Source organism: Cetorhinus maximus, chromosome 1 (genome assembly GCF_964194155.1).
Source record: "Cetorhinus maximus chromosome 1, sCetMax3.hap1.1, whole genome shotgun sequence".
In the NCBI taxonomy this organism is placed as follows: domain Eukaryota; kingdom Metazoa; phylum Chordata; class Chondrichthyes; order Lamniformes; family Cetorhinidae; genus Cetorhinus; species Cetorhinus maximus.
In genome coordinates, this window is record NC_135879.1 from 171,475,952 (window position 1) to 171,500,315 (window position 24,364).

The 24,364-nt window shown below is 41.8% G+C and overlaps 1 protein-coding gene across 1 annotated transcript in view; it reads right to left on the minus strand.

Moving 5' to 3' along the window:
* Positions 1-24,364, minus strand: part of LOC144676471 (sodium channel protein type 4 subunit alpha-like) — a 199,818-nt gene that overhangs the window by 29,901 nt on the left and 145,553 nt on the right. Inside the window, exon 22 of the mRNA XM_078537156.1 lies at positions 19,682-19,785. Coding sequence (XP_078393282.1) covers positions 19,682-19,785 — 104 coding nt within the window. The remainder of the gene's footprint in view (positions 1-19,681; positions 19,786-24,364) is intronic.

The window sequence follows — 24,364 nt, forward strand, 5'->3', positions numbered from 1 at the left end:
GCTTTGAAATAGCTGAGTCCGGAGATGACAAAGGCATAGATGATGGTTTCAGCAACTTCAGGCAATTTCAGTTATAAAGGTGGGTTATGTTAATGAGGTGGAAATAGGCAGTCTTTCTGATAAAGAGGATATGGGGGTGGAAGCTTAGTTCAGGATCAAAAAGGAGGCAGAATTTGATAATGGTCTGGTTCAACCTGAAACAATGGCTGGAAAGGGGAACAAAATTGATGGTTAAGGGTATAGAGTTTGTGGTGGGGTTCAAAGACAATGGAAATTTTAAAATTAATTTCACTGCTTGCAGTTACATGACTGCATGTGGTTTCACACACTTTGACTAATTCAATTTGGATGATTTTGCAATGCTGTTATACAGTTTATGTTGATATCAAGCTAAAATTGACTTAAATGGATGCAGATTATGTTGTATTATTCATCTATAAATGGAAAAGATAAGATTACATTGACCTCCTACCAAGACCTAAGCAAGCCTTAGAAGAGCTTATAAAGCCAGATAAATGATAATCAAATCATAATATAATAATGCATGGAAACAGAGAAAAATATCAGGCAATTTTAGAAGAAGTCAATTACAGACCAATCAAGGGTAATTTAAGATGAAAACATCTCAGTATTAGATTATTACCAGAGACTATGGATAGATCACGGAAACTCCTTGGAATATAACCCAATATGCCCTAATTCTGACTGTGTACAGAAAGAATGTGGGTTAGAAACTGAACTACTAGTTTGGTTAGACTAACCTTCTGTGACCTCAAGTAACGTCATCCAGACATTGAAAATCTGAAATAAAAACGGAAAATGCTGGAAATATTCTGTATTTTCTGTTTTATTTGAGATTTCCAGCATCACAATAAGTACTTTGCTATTGTAATTGAAAACCTGAATAAGACTCTGGCACTTTTCTTTTTCATACAATTAATATATATACAGCTGGAATTGCAATGAATATTTTATTCTGTAAGAAATAATTTATTATTCAAAATTATATAAATTATTTTGAAATGGTGTCAAAATTCTTCATTACTTAATGACAGTAGCCAATTGAACACTATTTTCATAGTCAAACTACGGTATTAGTAAAATGCTGGTCTGCATGAAGACCATGATATTGGCCTGAAATTCCAAAAAATCTCCGACGAACATCACAGATTACAGTTTAAGGGGTCACATTAATTTATTGAAACAGTTTGACCCAGAATTTGCTTGAAACAGGGTGGAGGGATGATGCAGCTGCAGAGATATTTGATTTCCATTTGCTTTTTTAAAATCTTTTCTGGACTATAGTGTTTTTTTTTCAATGGACCTCATTTTATTTTTTGACTAGGCTCTAGTAATCAAACTTTTTTGTTGCTGATGATTACCAAAATGTTTTCATTGTCTATTCGGCCCCTCTAGCTATGAAAACTGACACTGGTAAATCTGAAAACATCTCTCGCTCACACACATTTCCTTCATTTCTGTTTCGCTCCTCCTTCATTTCTCTTTTCTTCATCTTTTGGCTTGGTTCAGTTGTTATATTCTTACCTTTGAGTCAGATGATGATGTTGAAGTCTCAATCCAGGGACTTGAATACGTTGTTTCAGAATTGCTGCCCCATGCATTGCAATAGTAAAAGGGCATAGGGCGGGTTGTCATTAACATAAACCTGTGTTCCAGCTCTCTACTACCTGTGCAGTCTGAAAAGCCAGGGCCTGCCCACCACTGGGGGTTGGTTGCTCAGATTCTCCCCGACTCTAGCCCAACTCTTAGGAAACGTGAACGATCAAAAACAATTTTTTTTAAATGCAATCTCTGTTTGGAGGTTTGTGTAAGCTCCTGACCTGGACCTCTTGGTGGGCCCACTTCGACTCGGAAACCATTGTATCTCTGGAGGCCAGAATGTCAAGTGAAATACACAGGGTTCCAAATGTGCCAGGCCAATGGGAAATCCAGATATAGAGCATCAACGCTCCTGGCTCCGGACATCTCTCATTTCCCTTCCACCCACCCCGATGACAATTGCATTTTAAGAGGAAGACTGAGGCTTCAGATGACAGGCTGGGAAAATCCAGGAAGAAGCAGAAACCTTGTGCAACCAGGTGCCTGACTTTCAAGAACATAAGAGTGGAAGCAGGAATAGGCCATGAAGGATTAAAGTTTCTGGGCTTGAGGTCCTGGGGAACAAATAAGTCAGTATGAGAGACTTTGATGCATCTTGTGTTCAACACAGCGATGATGCAAGAAGGTGGAAGAGGAAAGTTAAAGGAGAGCAAGAGAGAGGTTGAATGCTAGACATGCAAAAGGCTCACTTATCAGATGACAAGCTCTTACTTCTATCTTGGAAAAACTTGTCATGTGGTAAGTGATCCCTTCAGGGACTGAGGGAAGTGTTTGGAGATTTTTGTTATAGTTGGGAGCAGTATTCCAATCTTGAATGGATGTGGGCTTTATAAAAAGTTGAAAAGTGTCTGGCATAGAAGCAGAAATGAACTTCTTTATGACTAGGAGAGATAAAGTGAATTGCATTCATGATCAGAGAAAACACAACACAGCAGGATATAAATTAATTATTTTACTATTTATTTATGATATATAAGTAACTTTTTAAAAACCATGCCATTAATTGCATGTCGGTTGGCCCAGTTGGTACATGTGACTCTTAATATGAGGGTGGTAGGTATGTGCCTCATGGTGGGCGCCATTTCTTTTTGGTAGGAGAATGCACTCAGAGAGCTGGCGCAGACATGTTGGGCCAAATGTCCTCCTTCTGTGCTGTAACCATTCTATGATTCTATTCCATAGGAGATGATATCAGACGGCACTGATATCAGACAGGCAATGATGTCAGATTGGTGATGACATCAGTCTGGCAATGATGCCAGACAGATGAAATGCCAGACAGATCAAACAGGAAATGATGCCAGATAGGTGATGAGATTGAATGGATAGCACGAACAACACTATTTGTTTTAAATTAGATACATGAACCCAATATGATGTTGTTTCTGTCTTTTGTCAGATTACAAGAAGCAAGGTACAAAATTATGCAAATCTATTGCAAAGTTGGTGAAATAGTTTGGCCACAGTGTCAAGCCAATAGGAAAACGTAATGTGGTGTATAAAAGATAAAGGCAAATATAAAAATCTAGAATTTCAATTATGGAACGTTGAGTACAGCCAGCCCTTGCACATTGCACATGCCAACAGTAGGACAGATCAAAAGAATATTGCAGTCAATAAGTGCATAAAAATGACAGAGAAGTATGCTGATACATTTAAAGGCTTGCCATGTGTGGCAGGAATGCAGAGTGTATGATTAACTCAGGCAAAAGTTGATTGAATTAGGGCCAGATAACCAAGGAAGAAGAGTTTAGATCTGCAGGTAGCAGATAATTACAGTGCAACAGAAGCCAGTAAAAGACAGCTACAACACTTATTCAACACCAGCAACATTATAAGTAATATGGGTGGAATAGAGCTGACTCTTCAAACAGTGAAACAAATCAGAATTAGCTGGTCAAAAACAGATTGTGAATTGTAGGAATTGAGGTAAATTGCACCAAGTGGACAATGTCCAGCCTACAGCCAAATGTGTCTCTGTTGTGATAAAATTAAAACAATTATACTAAATTATGACAAGGCAAAGGAAAATATCCTTATGAATCAAGTAAAGAACCAAAAGAAATTTATAGCAGTCTGAGGGTAAGAATGAGACAAGCAATGATGTCAAACAGGTGATGATCTGAGACAAAGGAGATGTTGAATGAACAGTTGATCACAAATGCTCAACCAAGCATTTGCCCACTAAATATTGTCGTTTGTGTTTTGTGATAAAGTTCATTATGAGCTAGATGTAATGGAGAAATATAAATAATAAAGCCAGTGAAAGATACAGAGCAATGGGTCAGGAAAATGGTAACAGTAGTTAAGTTACATAGTGGATGAGTCAGAAATATCCTGACGTTAAAGAAAAGGGGAACATTATCCAGTGCAAAACATTGAGGAAGTAGTGTCACAGTTATCAAAGCTAAAATCTTTTAGCACGCTTGCTATAACTTTTTGCTACGGGCAAGTACAATTAGATGAAGACACATCAAAGTTGTACTTGTTAATCCTTTTGGCAGATATGCCTTTTGGTATCATTTCAGCTGTGGAAATTATTTAACACATCATGACACAGGTGCAGCATGACAATGAAGGGGGGATGTCACAACAGATAATATCCTGATTTAGGGAAAGAATGAACAGAAACATGACTAAGATGGAAAAAGTCCTCAAGCTAAATATGAACAAGTGCATGTCTGAAGTAATATAAGCCAGACACATTGAACGCACATTAACAACAAAGGGATTAAAAAGAAGTGGAAGCAATTAAATACATGAGAAAACAAAGCAACAAGATCTGCAATGTATTGCACAGTGCAATTCTGCCTAACTTGTTGGATGTCACAAATAAATCTTCATGAAAAAGACAACCAGTGCCACTGAACTGAAGAACATGATAGGAACTTTTTTTGATGGAAATCTAGTGCTGAAATATGAAATCGTGACCAAACTAATGAAAATTACCATTTATGTTTCCCATTCAGGAGGATCAAACAATCATTATGCTTCATGAGAATTTATACCAACTCAATGCAGGGATAGTCAAACTAGAGAAAGAGTTCACAGTTCTACCATTATGTCTATCTATGATATTTTGTGGTGGAGAGTGGCCATAAGCTTCTGGAGACAATTATGTTACAGCCAGTTCATTGAACTTTACCTAATGTACAGATTATGGCGAGAAGTTGGTTATTCGCAGCCTGATTTTTGGAGGAAAAATAGAAATTAGGGACCAAATTGAGGGTATAGTCTCCTGCACCTAGTTCCCCAACCCTGGAAGTGTGCTGGGTATCAGAATTGGAGCTAGTGACCTGAGAATGTCTGGGGAGCACAGCTAAAATGGCCATTAGGCCCTATGAACATGCTAATCAGAGAAAGTGGTTACAAAGGCACATGGGATCCTTGGTTTATAAATAGAGGCAAAGAATTGAAAAGTAAGGAAATTATGATTAACATTTACAAAACACTAGTTCAGTCTCAGTTAGAGTATTGTGTCTAATTGTGTCTAATTACACTTTAGAAAAGATGGGAAGGTTTTGGAGAGGGTAGAGAAAGCATTTATGAAAACTTATCCAGGAATGAGGAATTTCAGTTACATGGATAGATTGGAAAAACTGAAACTGTTCTCCTTAGAGAAGAGAAGCTTGAGAGGAGATTTGATAGAGGTATTCAAAATCATGAGGTATCTAAACCAGTGCTTCCCAAATTTCTTCCACGTGTGACCCCATTTTAATGCGTCAGAATTTGTGTGACCTCAGGGTGCAAGTTTGGGTGTGTGGGTATGAGAGTTGTTCAGTGGAGGGAGGGGAGGCTTCAGTTGTTGAGTGGAGTGAGTGAAAAGGAGTTGAGTGTGCTTCATCTCCCCCTCCTTCACCCCCCTCCTCCTTCTTCAACCCCTATCTTCCCCTCCTTCACCGCCCTACATCTTCCCCTCCCCCATCTTCCCCTTATTCATCCCCTCCTCACCCTCCCCACATTCCCCTCGTGGTGGAAGTTGATGAAAAGGCAGGGTTTTGCCCAGAAAGAAATGGACACAGGCCTTTTTTTGCAGCAGAAATTGGGCCTCAGAGAGCAGTTCATTAGGCCACGCTCACCAATAGGGAAATACACAAGGATTTAAATATGCTTCTCAGCTGTCAGAAAGCTGCTTGAACTTCATAGCCGCTATTGCTGCCTCGGAGCTCACTACATCAAAATCTCACATCGTGACCCCACTGTTGGGGCTGACCTACAGTTTGGGAAGCTCAGGCCTAATCAGAGTCGGTAGAGTGATACTTTGGCAGAAGGGTCAAGAAACAGAGGACACCGTTTTGAGATGATTGGCAAAGGAACCAATGGTGACATGAATAAAAATTATTTTATGCAGTGATTGCTTAAGGTCTGGAAAGCACTGCCTGACAGTGTGGTGGAGACAGGTTCAATAATGGTTTTCAAGAGGAAATTGGATAAGCACTTGAAGAGAAAAATGTTGTAGGACCAGGGGAAAAGAGCTGGGAAGTGGGACCAGCTAACTTGCGCTTATAGAGAACCAGCTTGGGTCTGAATGGCCTCCTTCTGCACTGTAACAATTCTATGATTCTAACACCTGTTTTAATGCCCTACTGCCTAATTTGGGAGAAACTAGGCTCACTTTACAGTGTGCATGTTCCGCTCAGCTTTTTCAGATCTATTATTAAAGGAAGCACTGGAGCTAACAGAAAAACAGGTAAGCTCTTTTCTCTTACCGCAATGCCAACTCTTCGCCCGGCTCCGCAGGCTGCTGCCGGCCCACGCCAGGACTTACTTGTGGTTCATTTAGTGATTGACCTGGGTAATTTTGCAAAGGCCTCAACTGGTGAACTGGCATGAAAGAACTCATGAAAGGTCAACGACCTGAAACATTGTGCTGGATTTTCACTTTCAAGGTGAGCAGCGAGTGTCTTGAAGTTTCCTGGTTTGGCCCGCCCACCTTGGGAGAAAGTTCCTGCAAAGACAGGGTTTTCATTGTAGGATGGGGTGGGTGCGGGCTGCCATTGGGCCAGTTGACCCAGAAAAGGGTTCAGAGGCAGCGTCAGAAACTGCTGGGTGCTGAGCTGGGCTGTTTAAAACACCCATCTTGGTGCTCTGGGACTTTATTCCATTTATAATGAAAAAAGTAAGGCCTTTTGGCCCTCATCTCTCACACCCTCTCACCTCCCACACATTCCCCATGCCCCATCCATGCCACCCCATGCCCCCCAACCCACCCCATGACCCATCATGCTCCCATACCAAGGTATTCCCCCCACCTGCCCCCCATGGCCCCTCATGCTTTGCATGCTAAGCTATGGTCTTGCCATGCTCATTCACCCACTATACACTGTTTCGAGCCAATGGACCCCCAGAGTGGCAACAAGATGTGTAAAAACCTCTTTAAAAATTGTTGAGCTTCAACTTTATTAAAAAAAAACTTCATTTTTACCTCAAGCCAATAAATAGTCAATCATTGTAAAGAACCTATTTTTCATTTTTTTTGGACTGTGGCTTTAAAATTGGACTGTGGCTTTAAAAACTGCCATGGTTGTGGTTGAAAGACATGTTCACTGGAACAGGATGAGGAATATACAATGTTGCTATTTCCTGGAACAGATTGTGCCAGGTTGGACAAAATGGTGCTGGAAAGGGGTCCTGAACTAAGGGGAACTGCCTAGCAACAACATTTTAATTGTTCCTGATCAGGTGACCAAGGTTTTTTGTGATAGCAGTGAGCAGAGAGATCCTAGCCTGCAAAAAGAACACACCTAAAATGTCTCTCTCCTGTGTGTGTAAGATTCCAGTAAATCTACAAGGCCAGTGACCTGACTTTTTCTTCATGTCTCTGTAACCTGCTCTCTCTGAAAAACCCCCAGTCAAGCGGAAAAGGGGAAAATCACCAGTAGAGACATTGAAAAGCAAGTTTTCAACCAGTGAATTACAGATTGAAAGCGCTGGAAGACCATCTCGTGTCATTAACAATGAACCATAAGGAATCTGGAAGACATCAATCAAAATCAACCCATCTAATCCTGTACTCCAGGTTGGTGCTATTGAACTGTTTTATCTCATCCTTGAAATCCATGGGGAGAATTTTCTCCTCATCGGGCGGGCTGGTCGTGAGCGGGCGCAGGTGGGTGTGGAGCCGATCGCCGCCTGCGATTGGCTGTGCACCGCCATTTTAGGTGGGCGGGACAATTATGCCTGCCCATCGTGACGTGCGCCCGGTAGCGCTCAGCGCTACCTGTGCGGGTGGGGGGAGGTGGGAGAGTCAGGGCCTACACTCCTTCATGCATGCGCAGCTCCGTGCCTCAGGAAGATTAACTTCAGTTTTAAAGTTTAAAATAGAAAAAGTTGAAAATCATTTCCACATGTTCCCTCATGTGACAGTGTCACATGAGCTGGGAAATGTTTATGAAATGTTTAAAAATTTTTTATTAATTCAATAAACCCTTCACGAAACCTCATCCCGCCCATGGATGAGGTTTCATGAAAAATAGGAAGGCCCCCTGGGCTCTTCGCCTGCCCGCCAGGGTTGGACGGGCAGCCCTCTCAATTTGTTTAATTGGATTATTAATGTCCTTAACAGGCCTTTGACAGTTCGGCGGGTGCACAGCCGATTCCGGTGCACGCCTGCTGAATGGAAGATTGGAATGGCGCGCAGCAACGTCAGGACGTATGCCCGAAGTCACCGTGCGTCGTTTTATGCATTGGCCTGCACGGTCTGCCCCCGGAAGCCAAAGAGAAAATTCAGCCCCATGTTTTGTATGTCTTACGCCTGTGTGTCTGTTTGTGTATAGGGGTTAAAAGGGGTAGAGTTTAAGTTAAAGAGTTAAAAGTTAGGAGTTCATATTTATTTCTTTTGCCACTGGTTAAAGACAGTTTGGAGGTTTAAGTCCGGGATATTTTGGAACAAAAGACAACAACGATTTGGGTATAGATTTAGCAAGTAATAAAAGCTAAAAGGAAACACCAGGTTTGTACTATCAAAAGTAAGATGGCACTGAAACTGTTAAAACCTTGTTGCAAGTGGAATAGATGCCTCTGACAGTTTTACAAGGGATCCCAAAAGCCAGGTTAATCGAATTGGCAGGCAAATTAAGGGAAAAATTTTCTCCCCATTGGGGGGAAGTGCGGGAGCAGGCGCGGGCGGGTGCGCCTCCTTTTGGCATCCTTGATCGGGGGCGCACCGCCGTTTTACGTGGGTGGGCCAATTAAGGCCCAAACAGCGTGACATCTACCAGGAAACGCTATACTCCCTGTGCGGGTGGTGGGGGATCCCCTCAGCCGGGAGTGCGCTCTTTTGAGCATGTGTGGGAAAGAGCACACAGATCTCCCTGAGGCTAAGTGCTGCCTCAGGGAGATCGGCTCCGAATTAAAATTTGCAATACAAATGATAGAAAAATTTCCCTGACATGTCCCCTCATGTGACACTGTCACATGAGTTGGGACATGTCCATAACTTTTATTGAAACCTTTATTAAAAATTTAAATACACTCATGAAACCTCATCCTGCCCGTGGATAAGGTTTCATGCTTTTTCCGAAGCCCGCCAGGGCTCCTGGCCTGCCCGTCAGCCTTAAGGTTGGATGGGCAGGTCCATTAATGACTTCAGTTAGTTTCTCAATGGCCTCAATATGCCGTTGACAGGTCGGCTGGTGCGCAGCTGACTTGGCTGCACCTCCGCCGACCTGAAAATAGAAATCACGTGGGGTGATGTCGGGAGTTCCACCCGATGTCACCCTGCTTCATTTTACGTGTCAGCGAGCGGGCCCCGCCCGCGCTCGCCGACTGGAAGATCCTGCCCTAAGAGTAGGATTGCCTGCCAAAGCTAGGAAGTCAGAGAGAATTGAAGAGATAGCACAGCATTTAAAACTGGAAGGGATACCTGAGAGACCGAGTTCTCCAAGGGGTGATTCATTGGGCTCAAATTCAGTTCCAAGTAAAAAAATTGGAACTAGAGGCAGCAGAAAAGGAAAGAGAAATAGCATTCCAAAGGGAATTAGAAATAGCGAGGTTAGAAAAGGAGGAAAGAGAAAAAGAGAGAGACAGAGAATTCTAGGCAAGAGAGAAGGATAAAGAAAGGGAATACCAGCTTAAAATGCTGGCAGTTAAAAAATAGATATCAGGAGGTGATGCAGGACTTATGTCCAGATCAGAACCCTTGTGGAAATAGTTAAATTTGTCCAAGCTCTTTCAACATTTGAAGAAAGAGATGTTGAAACATTCTTTATTTAATTTAGGAAGATAGCTAAACAGATGAATTGGCCAAAGGAAAACTGGACATTGCCCATGTAGAGCAAATTGACAAGTGGAGCACAGGAAATGCATGCTTCACTGTTAGAGGAGCATTATGATGTGGTGAGAAAGGCCATTTTGAGTGCATATGAGTTGGTCCTTGAAACATACAGACAAAAGTTTCAAAATTTAAGAAAACAGCCTCAGCAAACTTATATTGAATTTGAAAGGATTAAGCAAAATAGTTTTGACAGATGGATACGAGAATTAGGAGTTGAAACTACCTAAGAAGTTCTCAGATACACCATTCTCTTGGGAGGATTTAAAAACTCCCTACCTTCTGTAATAAGACCCATGTGGAAGACCAAAGGGTTGCAACTGTCAGCCAGGCAGCAGTAATGGCTGATGATTATAAGCTGATCCATAAAACCAAACCTTTTTTCCATCAACCCCATAAATTTGAAAAGGATAGAAAGTGGGAGAGCGAAAGGAAGGCAAGAAACCAGGATAAAGAATGGATAGCTGGGAGTACTTTGAGATCTCGTCCCCAGATCAGGAAGGAAGGTACTGAGGGTGGAGGTGAAACTTGAAGGCCAAAGTGTTACCACTGTAATAAAGTGGGACACCTTCGCTTAGAATGCTGGAAGTTGCGAGGGAAGCCAATGGGACTTATTGGAGTTTGTAAGAGTGAGTCTGAAAAAGGAACACAAAAAGAAAATGCCACGGATCAAATTGTAGTTTTAACTACAAATAAGGCACTGGAGGTAAACACTGTTGTGAATGCAGGTGAAGTGAATAAGGTAGATGAGAGATTTAAAGGGTTTTTGTCTAAAGGGAAGACACCCCTTTTTCATCAAATGATGCAGCTAAACCCATAACTATATTATGGGGCACAGGAGCTACTCAAACTCTTTTGCTGGAGAAGGACCTAGTTTTCCCTCCAGGGAGTTCATTGAAAGCTAAAGTATTGGTAAATGGGATAAGTGGAGAGCATATCCCAGTTCCATTGTACAAAGTGCAATTGGAGTGTGACTTGTTGTCTGGATCGGTGGTTGTAAGAGTGGCTAAGGAATTACCCGTGGATGGAGTTGATTTGCTCCTGGGGAATGATTTGGCAGGAGTGAAGGTTATATCTTCGCCCATAATTACAGAAAGTCCGAAAGAGGCCAAAGAGACAGAACTGTTACAAGAACAAGTTCCTGGTATTTTTCCATCATGTGCGGTGACCAGAGGAATACCACGAGCAGATGTTAGAGTAGCCAAAACTTTCTTTTCTTTTCTGCTCAAAACAAAAGCTGGAGATCAATATATCCTGACAGCCATGGATATGACCACACAATTTCCAGAAGCTATTCCTTTAAGAACAAATGCAGCGAAGGTGGTAGTGGAAAAGTTAACTCAGTTTTTCACTCATTATGGCCTACTGATTGAAATACAATCTGACCAAGGTTCTAACTTGGTGTCTAAAATTTTCCAGGATATAATCAGCAGTTTGAGTATCAAACAACCAAAGTCTACTGCTTATCACCCACAGACGCAGGTAGCTATAGAGAGATATCATCAGACTCTCAAAACCATGATTAAGACCTATTGCCATGAATACCTGAAGGATTGGGACAAAGGATTAGATTTCTTACTATTTGCTACCAGAGATTCTCCCAACGAATCTACTAGTCCATTTGAATTGATCCATGGTCATGAAATAAGAGGTCCATTAAAACTGATTAAGGAAAAATTCCTAAAGCAGAAGGATGAATCCTCCATGTTGGATTACGTGTCCACGTTTTTAGAAAGATTTACAGGAGTATATAAAGTAGCACAAGAACACTTAAAAATCTCACAAGCCAGAATGAAAGAATGGGCAGACAAACATGCTTCAACTAGAACGTTCAAAGCAGGAGACCAAATGTTGGTATTATTACCTTTGCAGGGTGAATCCCTGAAAACGAAATTCTGTGGCCCCTACAAGATAATTTGGAGGGTCAGTGCAGTGACTTATCTGATAGATACTCCTGAGCGTAGGAAGAAGAAATGGCTATGTTACATAAACATGGGTTGAAGCAGTATCATTGCAGAGGAGATGATCAGAAAGAGCAAATGTGCCAGGTGGTAGGAGTAGTGGAGGATGACAAAGACAGTAAAAGTCAGATAGAAGTAGAAGTAGACAGTCTACAATTTGACTAGCCAATACAAAAATAATGGGACATTTAGATATTGTGTTCTCATATTTAGAGGAAGGACCACAGGATGATTTAATAAGGTTACTTAGGAAGTATAAGGAAATTTGTAGGGGTACACCTGGATGCACTATTTTAAATAAACATGATGTGGATGTAGGAGACTTAGTGCCGATCAAACAATATCCGTATCGGTTGAGCCCAGAAAAACGAGCTCAGTTAGAAACAGAGATCAAATATATTCTGGAACATCAAGTAATTGAGTCCAGCCAAAGCAGCTGGAGTTCACTGGCCGTGTTGGTTCCTAAGCCGGATGGATCCACTAGATTTTGTTTGAATTACAGGAAAGTGAATATAGTAACGAGGACAGATTTGTACCCAATTCCTTGGTTAGAGGATTGCAACGATAGGGTGGGCAGTGCCTCATTTCTTTATAAAATTGATCTATTGAAGGGGTACTAACAGGTGCCATTAACATCAAAGGCTAAAGAAATATCCAGCTTTACTACACCAAGTGGATTGTATCAATGTCTAGTCATTCCCTTTGGGTTTAAAAACATCCCAGCTACATTCCAGAGACTTATGAATCAAGTCACAGCTGAAGTACCTAACTGTGTGGTTTATTTAGACAGTGTCGTAATATATAGTAACACATGGGAAGACTATGTAAAGCAGTCAGAGGACCTGTTTCAGCAATTGCAGTTAGCTGGCTTGGTCATAAATCTGGCCAAGTGCAAATTTGCAGAAGCAAGGGTAACTTACCTAGGTCACATTGTAGGACAAGGGCAGGTGTTGCTGAGAACAGCAAAAGTGAATGCTCTAATAGAATTTCCCATTCCTAAAACCAAACGAGAAACTATGAGGTTTTTGGGAATGTGTGGATTTTATAGAAAGTTTGTGCCTAATTTCAGCGCAAGAGCTGTACCTCTAACCAATTTGTTAAGAAAACAGGCAAAAGTGGCATGGTCAGCAGGATGCCAAGCAATCTTTGAAAAGCTGAAGGCAATCTTAATAAATGAACCAGTGTTGGCCGCCCCTGACTTAACCCAACCTTTTAAAATGGCGGTTTACGGTAGTGACTTGGGGGTGGGTGCAGTTCTATTACAAGATGATAAATTAGGAGTAGAAAAGCCAGAGGGATACTTTTCTGAGAAAGTAAATCAATATCAGAGGAAGTACTCTACCGTAGAAAAAGAAACTCTAGCATTGTTGTTGTCTCTTCAATACTTTAAAGTTTATGTCTGACACGATAACAAGGAAACACTAATCTACACTGACCATAATCCGCTGGCGTTCATTGAGAAATTTAAAACTTGAAATGCGAGACTGTTTAGATGGAATCTATTGTTTCAACCATTCAAGGTAAAGGTTGTTCACATTGCCGGTAGGGATAATGTGATCGCGGATGCATTGCACTGGGTGTAAATTACTGAAATAAGTAGAAGGGGGAAGGATGGATGAATGAATGTAAGTTTTGTGTTTTGTTGTCCATGTGTCACATACCTTGTGATGAAACGCATTTTTTAAATTGCGCTTCATCCTTTTTAAGGGCGGAGGCAGGTAAAGAACTTATTTTTATTTTTCTTGGACTGTGGTTTTAAAATTTGACTGTGGCTTTAACATCTACCATGGCTGCAGCTGAAAGACATGTTCATTGGAACAGGATAAGGAATATACAATGCTGCTATCTCCTGGAACAGGGTGTGCCAGGTTGGACAAAATGGCGTTAGAAAGGGGTCCTGAACTAAGGGGAACTGCCTAGCAACAACATTTTAATTCGCTCCTGATCAGGTGAGCAAGGTTTTGTGTGATATCAGTGAGCAGAGAGATCCTAGCCTGCAAAGAGAACATACCTAAAACCTCTCTCTCCTGTGTGTGTAGGATTCCAGTAAATCTACAAAGCTAGCTAACTGGCTTTTTCTTCATATCTCTGTAATTTGCTCTCTCTGAAAAAACCCCTGTCAAAAGGAAAAGGGGAAAATTGCCAGTAGAGACATTGAAAAGCAAGTTTTCAACCAGTGAATTACAGACTGAAAGTGCTGGAAGACCATCTTGTGTCATTAACAATGAACTGCAAGGAATCTGGAAGACATCAATCAAAGTCAACCCATTTCATCCTGTACTCCAGATTGGTGCTATTGAACTTTTTTATCTCACCCTTGAAATCCATGTTTTGTATGTCTTACGTGTGTGTGTGTGTGTTTGTGTATAGGGGTTAAGGAGACATCGAATTTAAGTTATAGAGTTAAAAGTTAGCAGCTCATATTTCTTTCTTTTACCACTGGTTAAAAACAATTTGTTTAATAAACAGTTATTTACTTGTTAAGTTTACAAACCTGGTGTTCATATTCTGTTAACCTAAATTAAACAGTTAGGTAGAATTGGGCAATTTGGTGGTCTGATCAAACTTTTCAAATTTGCCTCAGGTCAGGGAGCAGTGGGGCTTAATATTACAGTGTACTATCCCCAGTGAGTCGTGACAATCATCCAGACCCTTCAAAGTATTAATAGCAGAAACTGCAAGTGCTTGGAATCTATCTTGTGTAAGTAAATATTGTGCAATTAACAGCATAGATCAGAAAGCCAGAGCTGTCAATCATGCAATGTTTTCTCTGGGGATCAGGTGTTTCAACAGCCTAATGGAGATTGACAGCTCTGGCTCTCTGATCTATGCTGTCAATTGCATAATATTTACTTACACAAGATAAAGAGGTTTCAAGTGTGTGCAGTTTCTGCTATTGATACTTTAAATGGTCTGGATGATTGACACTTTTATTGGCCTGTAGTAAAAAGAAGAATTTTTAAGAAACTGTAAATTTATCAATGAATGACTTTTTTAAAGCTTCTCTTTTTACACATCCTATTGTCACTATGAGGTTCATTGGTTCTATGCAGTGTATAGTGGGTGAATGGGCATGGAAGTGACATAGCTTGGCATAGGTGCATGAGAGGCCATGGGGGTGGGTGGGGGGCATATCAGCACGGAAGGCCATGAGGAAGACCTTTTGAACTTACCTTTCCAAAGGTTCCTTCATGCATGTGTCACGACTCTTTGAAAAGCTGGCCTGACTCCATGAAAATTGTGGAGGAGTAGGACACACCTACCCTGCAATGGAGCCGGCCAGGTCAGGAGTTCAGGGTGTGGGATCTCGACCCGGCCCAGTCCTTAAAAGACTCTCCTGAAAACCGGAAACCCTGGGAATGGGGTTGAGAATCCTGGAATAGGGTGCCGGCCACCATTTTCATCTCTGCACGCAGTCTCCCCGACTCCATGAAAATCCAGCCCATTAACTCTGTTTCCCTTTGTGTGACTTGCTGAGTATTTCCAGCATTTTCTATTTTTATTTCAGATTTCCAGTTATAGTTATATAGTATAGTTATATAAGTACACACTTTGAATTTGACATCCAAATTGATATTTTCCAGGTGGTTATTTTTGAAAAATGTATTTGGAATGCTGTTCTGTAACACTCAAAAAACATTCAGTTGTTAAGGAAGTGTAATTGGCTCACTCCAGTGATATCAGCCAGGGAGATCCCTATGGAGTGTGCTCACTGCCCAATCTTGATATTGACATTATTCGTCTATTTCCATGCTGGAGGGGAGCCTTCTTTTTTTCAATTAAGTCTGTTGAAAAACTTGCCAGATTTATAAAAAAGAAACTCAAGTGCAATGAGGTATTGTTTAATTTGAAGCTGAACCACGAATCATGTTTTTTTTTTGTTTTTGATTGGCTGCTGCTGTGGAAAGGCAATCTCCAATTTATTCCTTCTTGTGAGCAAGTGTAAAAATGGGTGCTAGTCTGCACACACATGGTTTAACTTGTATTGAACAAAAAGCCTGTTTTCCCTCTGAGCGTATGTAGCAGGCATAAAAATAATTATGAGGATTGGATGCAAATATACTAATGACTTACTAGTTGTTTTGTACTTTGTGAATTGGAGTGCTTGGCAAAAGTGATGGTGGTAGAAAGTAGGAAGTTGGAGCAGTGGCCTAGACCCCTATCGATCAAGATGGAGCTGCAGAAATAACAGCCCAGAATTTGCTGGAGTGGAGCATCTTACTTTGTGTTGTATTTGTTAGATTTTCTTCTTCATCCTTCAGGTTGAAAATGTTTTATGCTGAAAATTGCTGAAAGTGAGACCAGTGGGATATCTGAGACCTTGGTGACCGATGGAACCAACAGTTTATTTCCTAAACAAATGAGGTTTAAGGATAGAAAAAGGAGAGGAATGACAATGAAGGAAATAGGTTGAAATAGAACCTAATCAGCTACAGAAAGAGAAATAAAGAAAGGGAAATAAATAAAAACAAAAATGCTGGAAAAGCTCAGCAGGTCAGTCAGTGTCTGTGGTGAGAAACAGACATTTCAGGTCAAGTGACCTTTCATAAGAATTTCAGATTACCAGCATCTACAGTATTTTGCTTTTGTTGTAAAGGGAAAGAGGAAGGAAATTTCTAGGAATAATTTAGTACTGGTAGGAATGAGACTCCACAATTTAAATTATTCCCTTTGTTGGATGGAGAGGCTGAGTGGCATTGCAGGGACATAAATCTCATCAGCAAACAGCCCCTCACCACTCGCTGAAGTGAGTTTACTTTTTATTCATTGTGCAAATGCAGCTACTTGTAAAACTTTGAGGGGAAGTTGAGGGTGAGTTGCCATTTTTGTAAGGATAATGAAAGGCTGGCGCATTTTGTCCAGTGATTTGCAATTCACATGGTATCTTTTCCTTGCCACATTGCTGGACGATTTATAGCTGAATAACTGGGGGCACCATTGAATTCACCATTATGTTGGCAACAGATTCCGAGCCAATGGGCAGAATTTTACGAGCTGGTGAGCGGGGGCGGGGCCCACTCGCCGACGCGTAAAATGATGCACGGTGACTTTGGGGGGGATCTCCCGACGTCACCTTGCCCCATTTAAATTTTCAGGAAGGCGGGAGCGCAGCAAAATCAGCTGCGTGCCCGCTGACCTGTCAATGGCCAACTGAGGCCATTGCCAGGGTCAATTAAGTAATTAAAGGACCTGCCCGTCCAACCTTAAGGCTGGCGGGCAGGCCAGGAGCCCCGGCGGGAATTAGAAAAAACATGAAACCTCATCCACGGGTGGGATGAGGTTTCATGTAGGGATTTAAAAAATTTTAATAAAGGTTTTGTAAAAATTATGGACATGTCCCAACTCATGTGACATTGGCACATGAGGGGATATGTAAGGGAAATTTTATTTTTCTATTTTTATCTTTTTTACATTTACAGCCGATCTCCCAGAGGCAGCACTTAGCCTCAGGGAGATGAGTGCGCTCTTTTGTGCGCGTGCATGAAAGAGCGCACTCTCGATTTTGGGAACAATCCCCCACCCGCCCGCACAGGGAGCGCATAGTGCTTCTGTGTGAACGTCACGCTGGGCGGGCCTTAATTGGCCTGCTAACGTAAAATGGCGGCGTGCCTCCGATCGGGGGTGCTGATCGGAAGTGCACCTGTACGCGCCCGCCCTTCAACTTCCCCCCCAACGGGCGGAAAATTCAGCCCAATGTTTCTGAGGAGTGCCCTGGAAGCTCCCCATGGATCCAGCACACTCTGCAGCAGTTTGCATTTTCTGGGGCAGATGGGGGCAAGTGAAGTTAGTATCAGAGGTCATTGATGCAGACATTCCAGTGCTTATGCTGCAATGTCGGTGTTGTGGGTTTTCGGGTCCACTTTTTATATAAGTACACACCTAGTGGAATTTATTTGCCCAAAACTATAGAACAAGTGTTCTATCTGCCATGTGGGGAAGTTCCAGGTTTTTTATTTCTTTTATGTATTCACATGGTCAACCTTATGGCTTAACTGAATACAGTGAAATAAAAATTAATGGGTACATTTGATATACCTCATCACACAAGGACCCTTCATAATATTCACTAATAAAATATACACTTATTTTGCATGCAAGCTACTCCATTATCACTTAATGGCTTTTTATGGTTGTATTATTATTACTGGAGTTGTTGCTAAAGGGAACGAATCACCTGTTTAACATAGCAGCTCTCATTTATTTTTATTCAGCCACTTGGGACATCAATATTCATAAATTAAAATAAAAATATAAATCTTTGCACGGCCTACCAATAGCACAGTAATTGAACAGTAAAGGTTTTCTTCCTAACAGATGCAAGTTTCCAGAAATAAGATGTATGTAAGACATCATATATAAGATAAGCAGAATTGGAAGGGTTTAAGATAGTGTTTTTATTTTAAAATTCCATTCTCGCTGAGCGATAGAGGAACTTTGTCCTTAATAAACTGATAGGGGAAATTAGAAGGCGTCACGTCATTCAGAAACAAGATGGTAATACAACAAAATAACGGTGGGAAGGAGTTCCTGCTCTGTGCTCACTGTTGCTGTGCTGGTCACAATCTTCCCAGGACCAGCTGGAGCACTGCCCCAGTTGGCTCACTTCAAATGCAAGTTGGGGTCCTGCAATGCACATGGGACCCCATTTGTCACTTTGGAACAGCATTGAATGGAGCATATGATGCCTACACACCACACAATATCAACTTGCATGCCAGCTGAAGAGGAGTAAAGAGGTAAATTTGTGTTTACTTTTGTGGGGCTGGGAATAGCTGCAGTGTTCCTCTAAGCTCCCCCACAAAATCAACTTAGGCCCTTGCTGTTGTCAATTGCCTCAACCCCTCCCGAGACTGGCCCCTTTCACTGTTTGTTCCGCAGCCTGGTACCCACATTCACTCAGGCCAGGATTTTACGTCCCATGGGTAGGTGCGTGCCTGACCCGATCGGGCGAGCTTCCTGATGTCATTGTGCACTCTCGCAATATTTCGGTCGGCAGGCACGCACGAGAGTCAGCAGCACGCCTGCCGACAATTAGGAGGCCTATTAAGGCCCTTAATCAAATTATTTCTATTTTTCACTGCCCGTTCAACTGTTTGGTTGGCACGCGGGTGAATTGGCTAGGCGGCCTTCGCATTTTTTACAAAACCTCATCCTTGAGCGGGGTGAGGTCTCCAACAGTAAATAAAAAAAACCAATAAAAACTTTTAACATCATTTTTAACATGTCCCTCTTCATGTGACTGAGTCACACGTAGGGACATGTTTATATCATTTCTAAAATCTTTATTTTTGTGTGTACAGTTTTTTAGCTCCCTGAGGCAGCTATGTTCCCTCAGGGAGCTTTCAGTGTGTGCTCCCTCACACATGCGCAGACTTCAGTGCTCGTCCTCCTCCTACCCTGCCACCCCAGCAGCGCTGAAGTTCTCAGCGCGCGTTTCACGCTGGCTGGCCGTCAACTGGCCAGCCAGCATGAATTTGTGGCTGGAGGCTGAGCGCAGGTGACGGACCGTTTCCTGGCTGCTCCCGGGCCCACCGGCCATGCCTGCCCGATGAACGGAAATTCCTGCCCTCAGGGTCAAAGTCTAGCCCAGACACACAGATACATTAATAAAGCAAGGAACCAACACTGCACATGCAAATGTCAAGATAGAAATCTCCAACAGCTTAATGAATATGGGAATCAAATGTATAATCTGCTAAATCTTATTCGTCATTTCTACAAAATTACAGAATTTTATTAATGCTTAATAGCTAGATAATAACCATGTATGGTAAAACAAATACATTTTTGTGTGCCATTTTTATGAACTCTTGTTATCAAAGCATACCTTGGGAGTTGGAATTTTCTTAACTGGTTTACCCTTAAATAGACGTTTAAGTGTGCCATAAAATCTTCTTTGATCTTCAGTTAGAACTGTAACTAAAGCTCCTTCTTTTCGTGACTGCAACAAAAGCAATGGGAAATTCAGAAATGCATAAACTAAGACAAAATCTTTACTTATCGCATCACAGATTTCAGCTGTGATTACAGCATTTTAACAAAATATTGTCTGCCTTTTGTGAGACGTGCAATTTCTGTTGTGTTTTCTTTGATTTATCAGCACTCCCTACGAGAATATCATTGACAAATAAATATATGCCTGTTTTCAATTACTGAATCATATACGACAATCCACTATTAAACCAATTCCCAACTTCAACATTAATAAACAAACAACACTGAAAATATGTAGACAAGGTGCCTCAGCTAAATAACACATGGGCCTGAATTTTTCAGTCGGCGGGCAGGCTCAGCGGGAGCGGGCGGGGGCGGTCGCGTAGCCGACTGCCACCCGCGATTGGCTCTGTGCCGCCATTTTACGTGGGCAGGCCAATTAAGGCCCGGCCAGCATAAGACACAAGCGGTAGCTCAGCGCTATCTGTGCAGGCAGGGGGGCGAGGGAGAGTCGAGGCCAGCACTCTTTCGCGCATGCGCACGAAAGAGCGCTTCAATCTCCCTGAGGCACGGAGCTGTCTCAGGGAGATTGAAACGCTTTTTAAATAAATAACTAAATGGATCGAAAATTCAATTAAACATGTCCCCTCATGTGACTGTGTCACATGAGATGGGACATGTTTTCAGAATTTAAAAAAAATTTAATTCATAAAAGCTTTAGGAAATCTCATCCCGCTCGTGGATGAGGTTTCCTAAAAAATGTGAAGGCCGCTTGGCCTTTTCGCCTGCCAACCAACTGTAAGGTTGGACGAGCAGTGTAAACAATGACCTTAATTACTTCCTTAATGGCCTTAATAGGCTGTTTAAATATTGGCGGGCACGCAGCTGACTCTGGCGCGTGCCCACCGAACGAAACATTGCGATGATGTCAGGATTCACGCCCAACGTCATAGCGCATCATTTTAGGTGCCGATGTGTCGGGCCCGCCGCCGCACACCGACTGAAAAATTCAGGCCATAAATTTTAATCACCATAGCTAAGGTTCACATTTGAATTGAAAGGAAGAGAAAGAGAATAGAACTGACTGTGTGATCAACTACTAGCAAGTCTTGTGTATATGCATTATTTTGTTTGTTTTTTGGCTCAGTGCAAAATGACACTAACCAAGTGGAAATGGCAAATGGCATGTGACACAGTGGCTGATAAGAGTGTTGGGGAGGAATCACATGAGTTATCTTTCATCTGATTTGGGAAGGTGATGAGACAGTAGATATGCAGAAATATGGTGGCAATCAATTCCTCTAAATTCCCGCTTGTTTAAGGGCTTGCTTGATTTTCATGAATGTATTACAGATGGAGTTGAGGAAGGGCTCTGCCATTTTTATGCCCGGGCACGCCAGATGCCAAGTCTCCATGTACATCAATAAAATCTGGCAGAGGACAAGGCCTCAGTAAGAGTTGGAGGTAGGAGTGCATTTAAAAGGCCCATTTACTCTGAAAGCTAGGTGCATTAGGTCCTGTAAAGGCCCTTGTAGTTTTAAAAAATTTCCAGTTGGTACTTGGGCTTTCATGAGCCTTTGGGTCAGATGCAGTTATTTAAAAACAAATATCTTACCTTGAATTCCTTGGCTGGCACCAGAGCTTTAACCACAGAGAATTCTTTGATTTGGGCATGTTCAGAGGAAAAGGGGGCCAGCAGAAGGGTGTCAAGCAGGTCAGGTTGCCTGTGTGACAGTAAACCCCAGTTTGGGAGACATTGATAGAGGCTCCTTTTTCCAAAACTAGCCGCTGGCATACCTCCAAATGATATCACAATCGGAATGCCTGTCAAATCTCTATGCTGGTAGCTTCTTCAGAAACACCCTAATCACTTCCTGTTGCACATTGCATGTATTGCATGAGACGAAGGCATGTGAGGGTGATGAGGAGCTGGCATTGCGGTTTTATCACAAGATGCCACCAACCATTTTTGCAGGCTCTGCTAAGCCCAGACGGAAATGATTGTGGTAACCTGCCCTCTCAGAATCTTGATCAGGAGAGGGTCATTTTGCATTGAGCCAAACTTTAGGATCAGATGCAAGGAGATTAGAGCCTACCATGCAGCATATATTCTCTTTTTCACTGAAGTCGGGCAAAGTATATAATGGCGGCCAATCTGCAGGACTGAGTTTACCATTCAGCTGTGAAAGTTAGAATCTATCTCCGAGATTTTCAATTTTGCTGTTCAAAATACATTGGATACCTTAATAATTAATGTCACCACATCATAAGATGCAGAAGTGATTAGAGAAGGAAACATACCTTTTTTTTTAAGGATTATCCTTTGGGTCCAAATATGTAGAGGGAGGTGAGGAAGGAACAGGGATAGGGTTTGTAATAGCTGGGAAACATGAAAATGAAGGGAATTTTAATAGCAGCGCCACATTTAAATTTTTTGTCTTCATTTCCTGATCAAGAACCAGCCATATTGAAAGGCTGGCTGGCTACCATGTGGAAGAGAAAGAGATTGTGGAGGTTGTGGGGGCGAGATTGCAAAGGACTTAGGAAGATCAGGGGGAATTACAGAGCTACAGTATGGAGTGTAACCATAGATCGCATAGATCACAATGGTAACTGAGTGGATCATGAACAGAGGTGGAAAGTTGGCAAGTAGTGGGTATTTGGTACAATGGAGGATGGTGGTGTTTCTTCTTGCCTTTAACACATGTAGTGGTTTCTGTAAACTTGAGGGAGTAAGTATTTATAATTTTGTCGGTATTTTAGTGTTTGTTGCAAATTAATATGTAAGCTAAACTTTTAAACCGACTGAAGGTAATTATCTATAAATAAATATAAATAGTGGTATAAATAGAAATTAAGTACCTGTAAATGATGCTTTATTAAATTAATAATTTCAACCATTCAAATTAATTAATTAAAAAAACAAATGATTTAATTACTGCAGTTCCTGATGATGTTGATCCAATGAGAGAACCTCAAGTGGTAGAGCTACGTTGCTGTAACTAAAAACCACCTCAGAGACTTAATCTTTAATCACTTGACCTGTATATATGTATATGTTGTGGTTTAAAATGATCTTTGTAAATAGGAAATGAAAAAAACTAAAGGAGGAGGAAATGCAGTGATTGAAGGTATAACCTTTTCTACTGCCTGTTAGGGGTCACGTGATTGTTCTTGATGAATGAGCCTGAAGGGTGGGTAATCCGGAGGGAGTGGAGCTTTCTAGTCATGGACCTGGTTCAAGCATGTAACTTCTAAATGAGCTCTGTATTAGGGTTATCTGTTTCAAGGAGAAACCTGTCCTGTACGTCAAGTCATTACATTTGGCGATGAGGGTAAAATAGCTCCGACGCTGCACCCCGTCTTGTGAATGTGAATACATCAGTTCTTAGGGAAAAAAGAAAAGTATACTCACCAGTCATGCCACTCTTTGGCAGAATTGACCCTTATGACGCATCCATGAAAGACTGGAGCCAGTATGTAGAGCGCCTTGGTTTTTATTTCATGGCAAATGAAATGACCGCGGAGGAGAAGCAGAAAGCAATCCTTCTGAGTGTCTGTGGTAGCAAGATACAAAACCCCATCCACAGTCTGATAGCCCTGAATGCGCCCAATTCTCAATCTTTTAACGAATTGGTAGACCTCGTGAAGATACATTTTCAGCCGAAGCTATTGGTAATAATGCTTAATAATAATGTTTAACTCCAGAGTAAGGGCCCCAGGAGAGTCCATCACAACTTATATAAATTGAAGCAGTTGACTGAGCACTGCAACTTTGGAGACACACTCATGTTGCGGGACTGGTTAGTTGCGGAGTTCACGATGACGCTATTCAGCACCGTTTACTTGCAGAAGTTAACATCGATTTGAAACGTACCATGGAAATAGCGCTAGCCATGGAAAGTGCCATGAGGGACTCACAGGCTTTACAGAGTGTGCAACTTTTTTCAGTTGGGGCGGGAACCTACCGCCGGGCATGGTGTGAAAACTGGAGAGACAGCTGTGAAGTGAGAGACAGGCTGCTGCTCAAAAAATGAAAAGGCCTAGTGGAAGCATTTCAGCAGCGACTCCGAAGTTAATTGGTTACTGATGTGGGGGTAACCACGTGAATCAAATCTGCAGATTCAAGGAGGCAGAATGCCATTACTGCCATAGGAAAGGACATGTAATAAAGCAATGCAGGGCGAAATCGAAATAGCCCACAAGGCAGCAGACCAAAATGAGTGAAGTGAATAATATAACAGAACCTGAAGCTGCCGATACCAATATGTATTCCCTGAACAATGTTAAAGCAGTAGAAACTGAACCAATAACTGTCACCATTCAAATGAATGGGAAGCCATTGGTCATGGAGGTAGATACAGGAGCCTCAAGCACAGTGGTGGGAAAGCACACATTTAAATACCTTAATGAAGGTACCCAGCCACTGAATCTGGAGCAAACCATGGCTCAATTGAACACATATACTGTAGAGTCCATACAGGTAAAGGGCATCGCCACAGTACCTGAGTCCTATAGGCAACAGGCAGCCCAGCTTCCAGTGATCATAGTGACAGGTGAAGGATCTAGTCTTCTG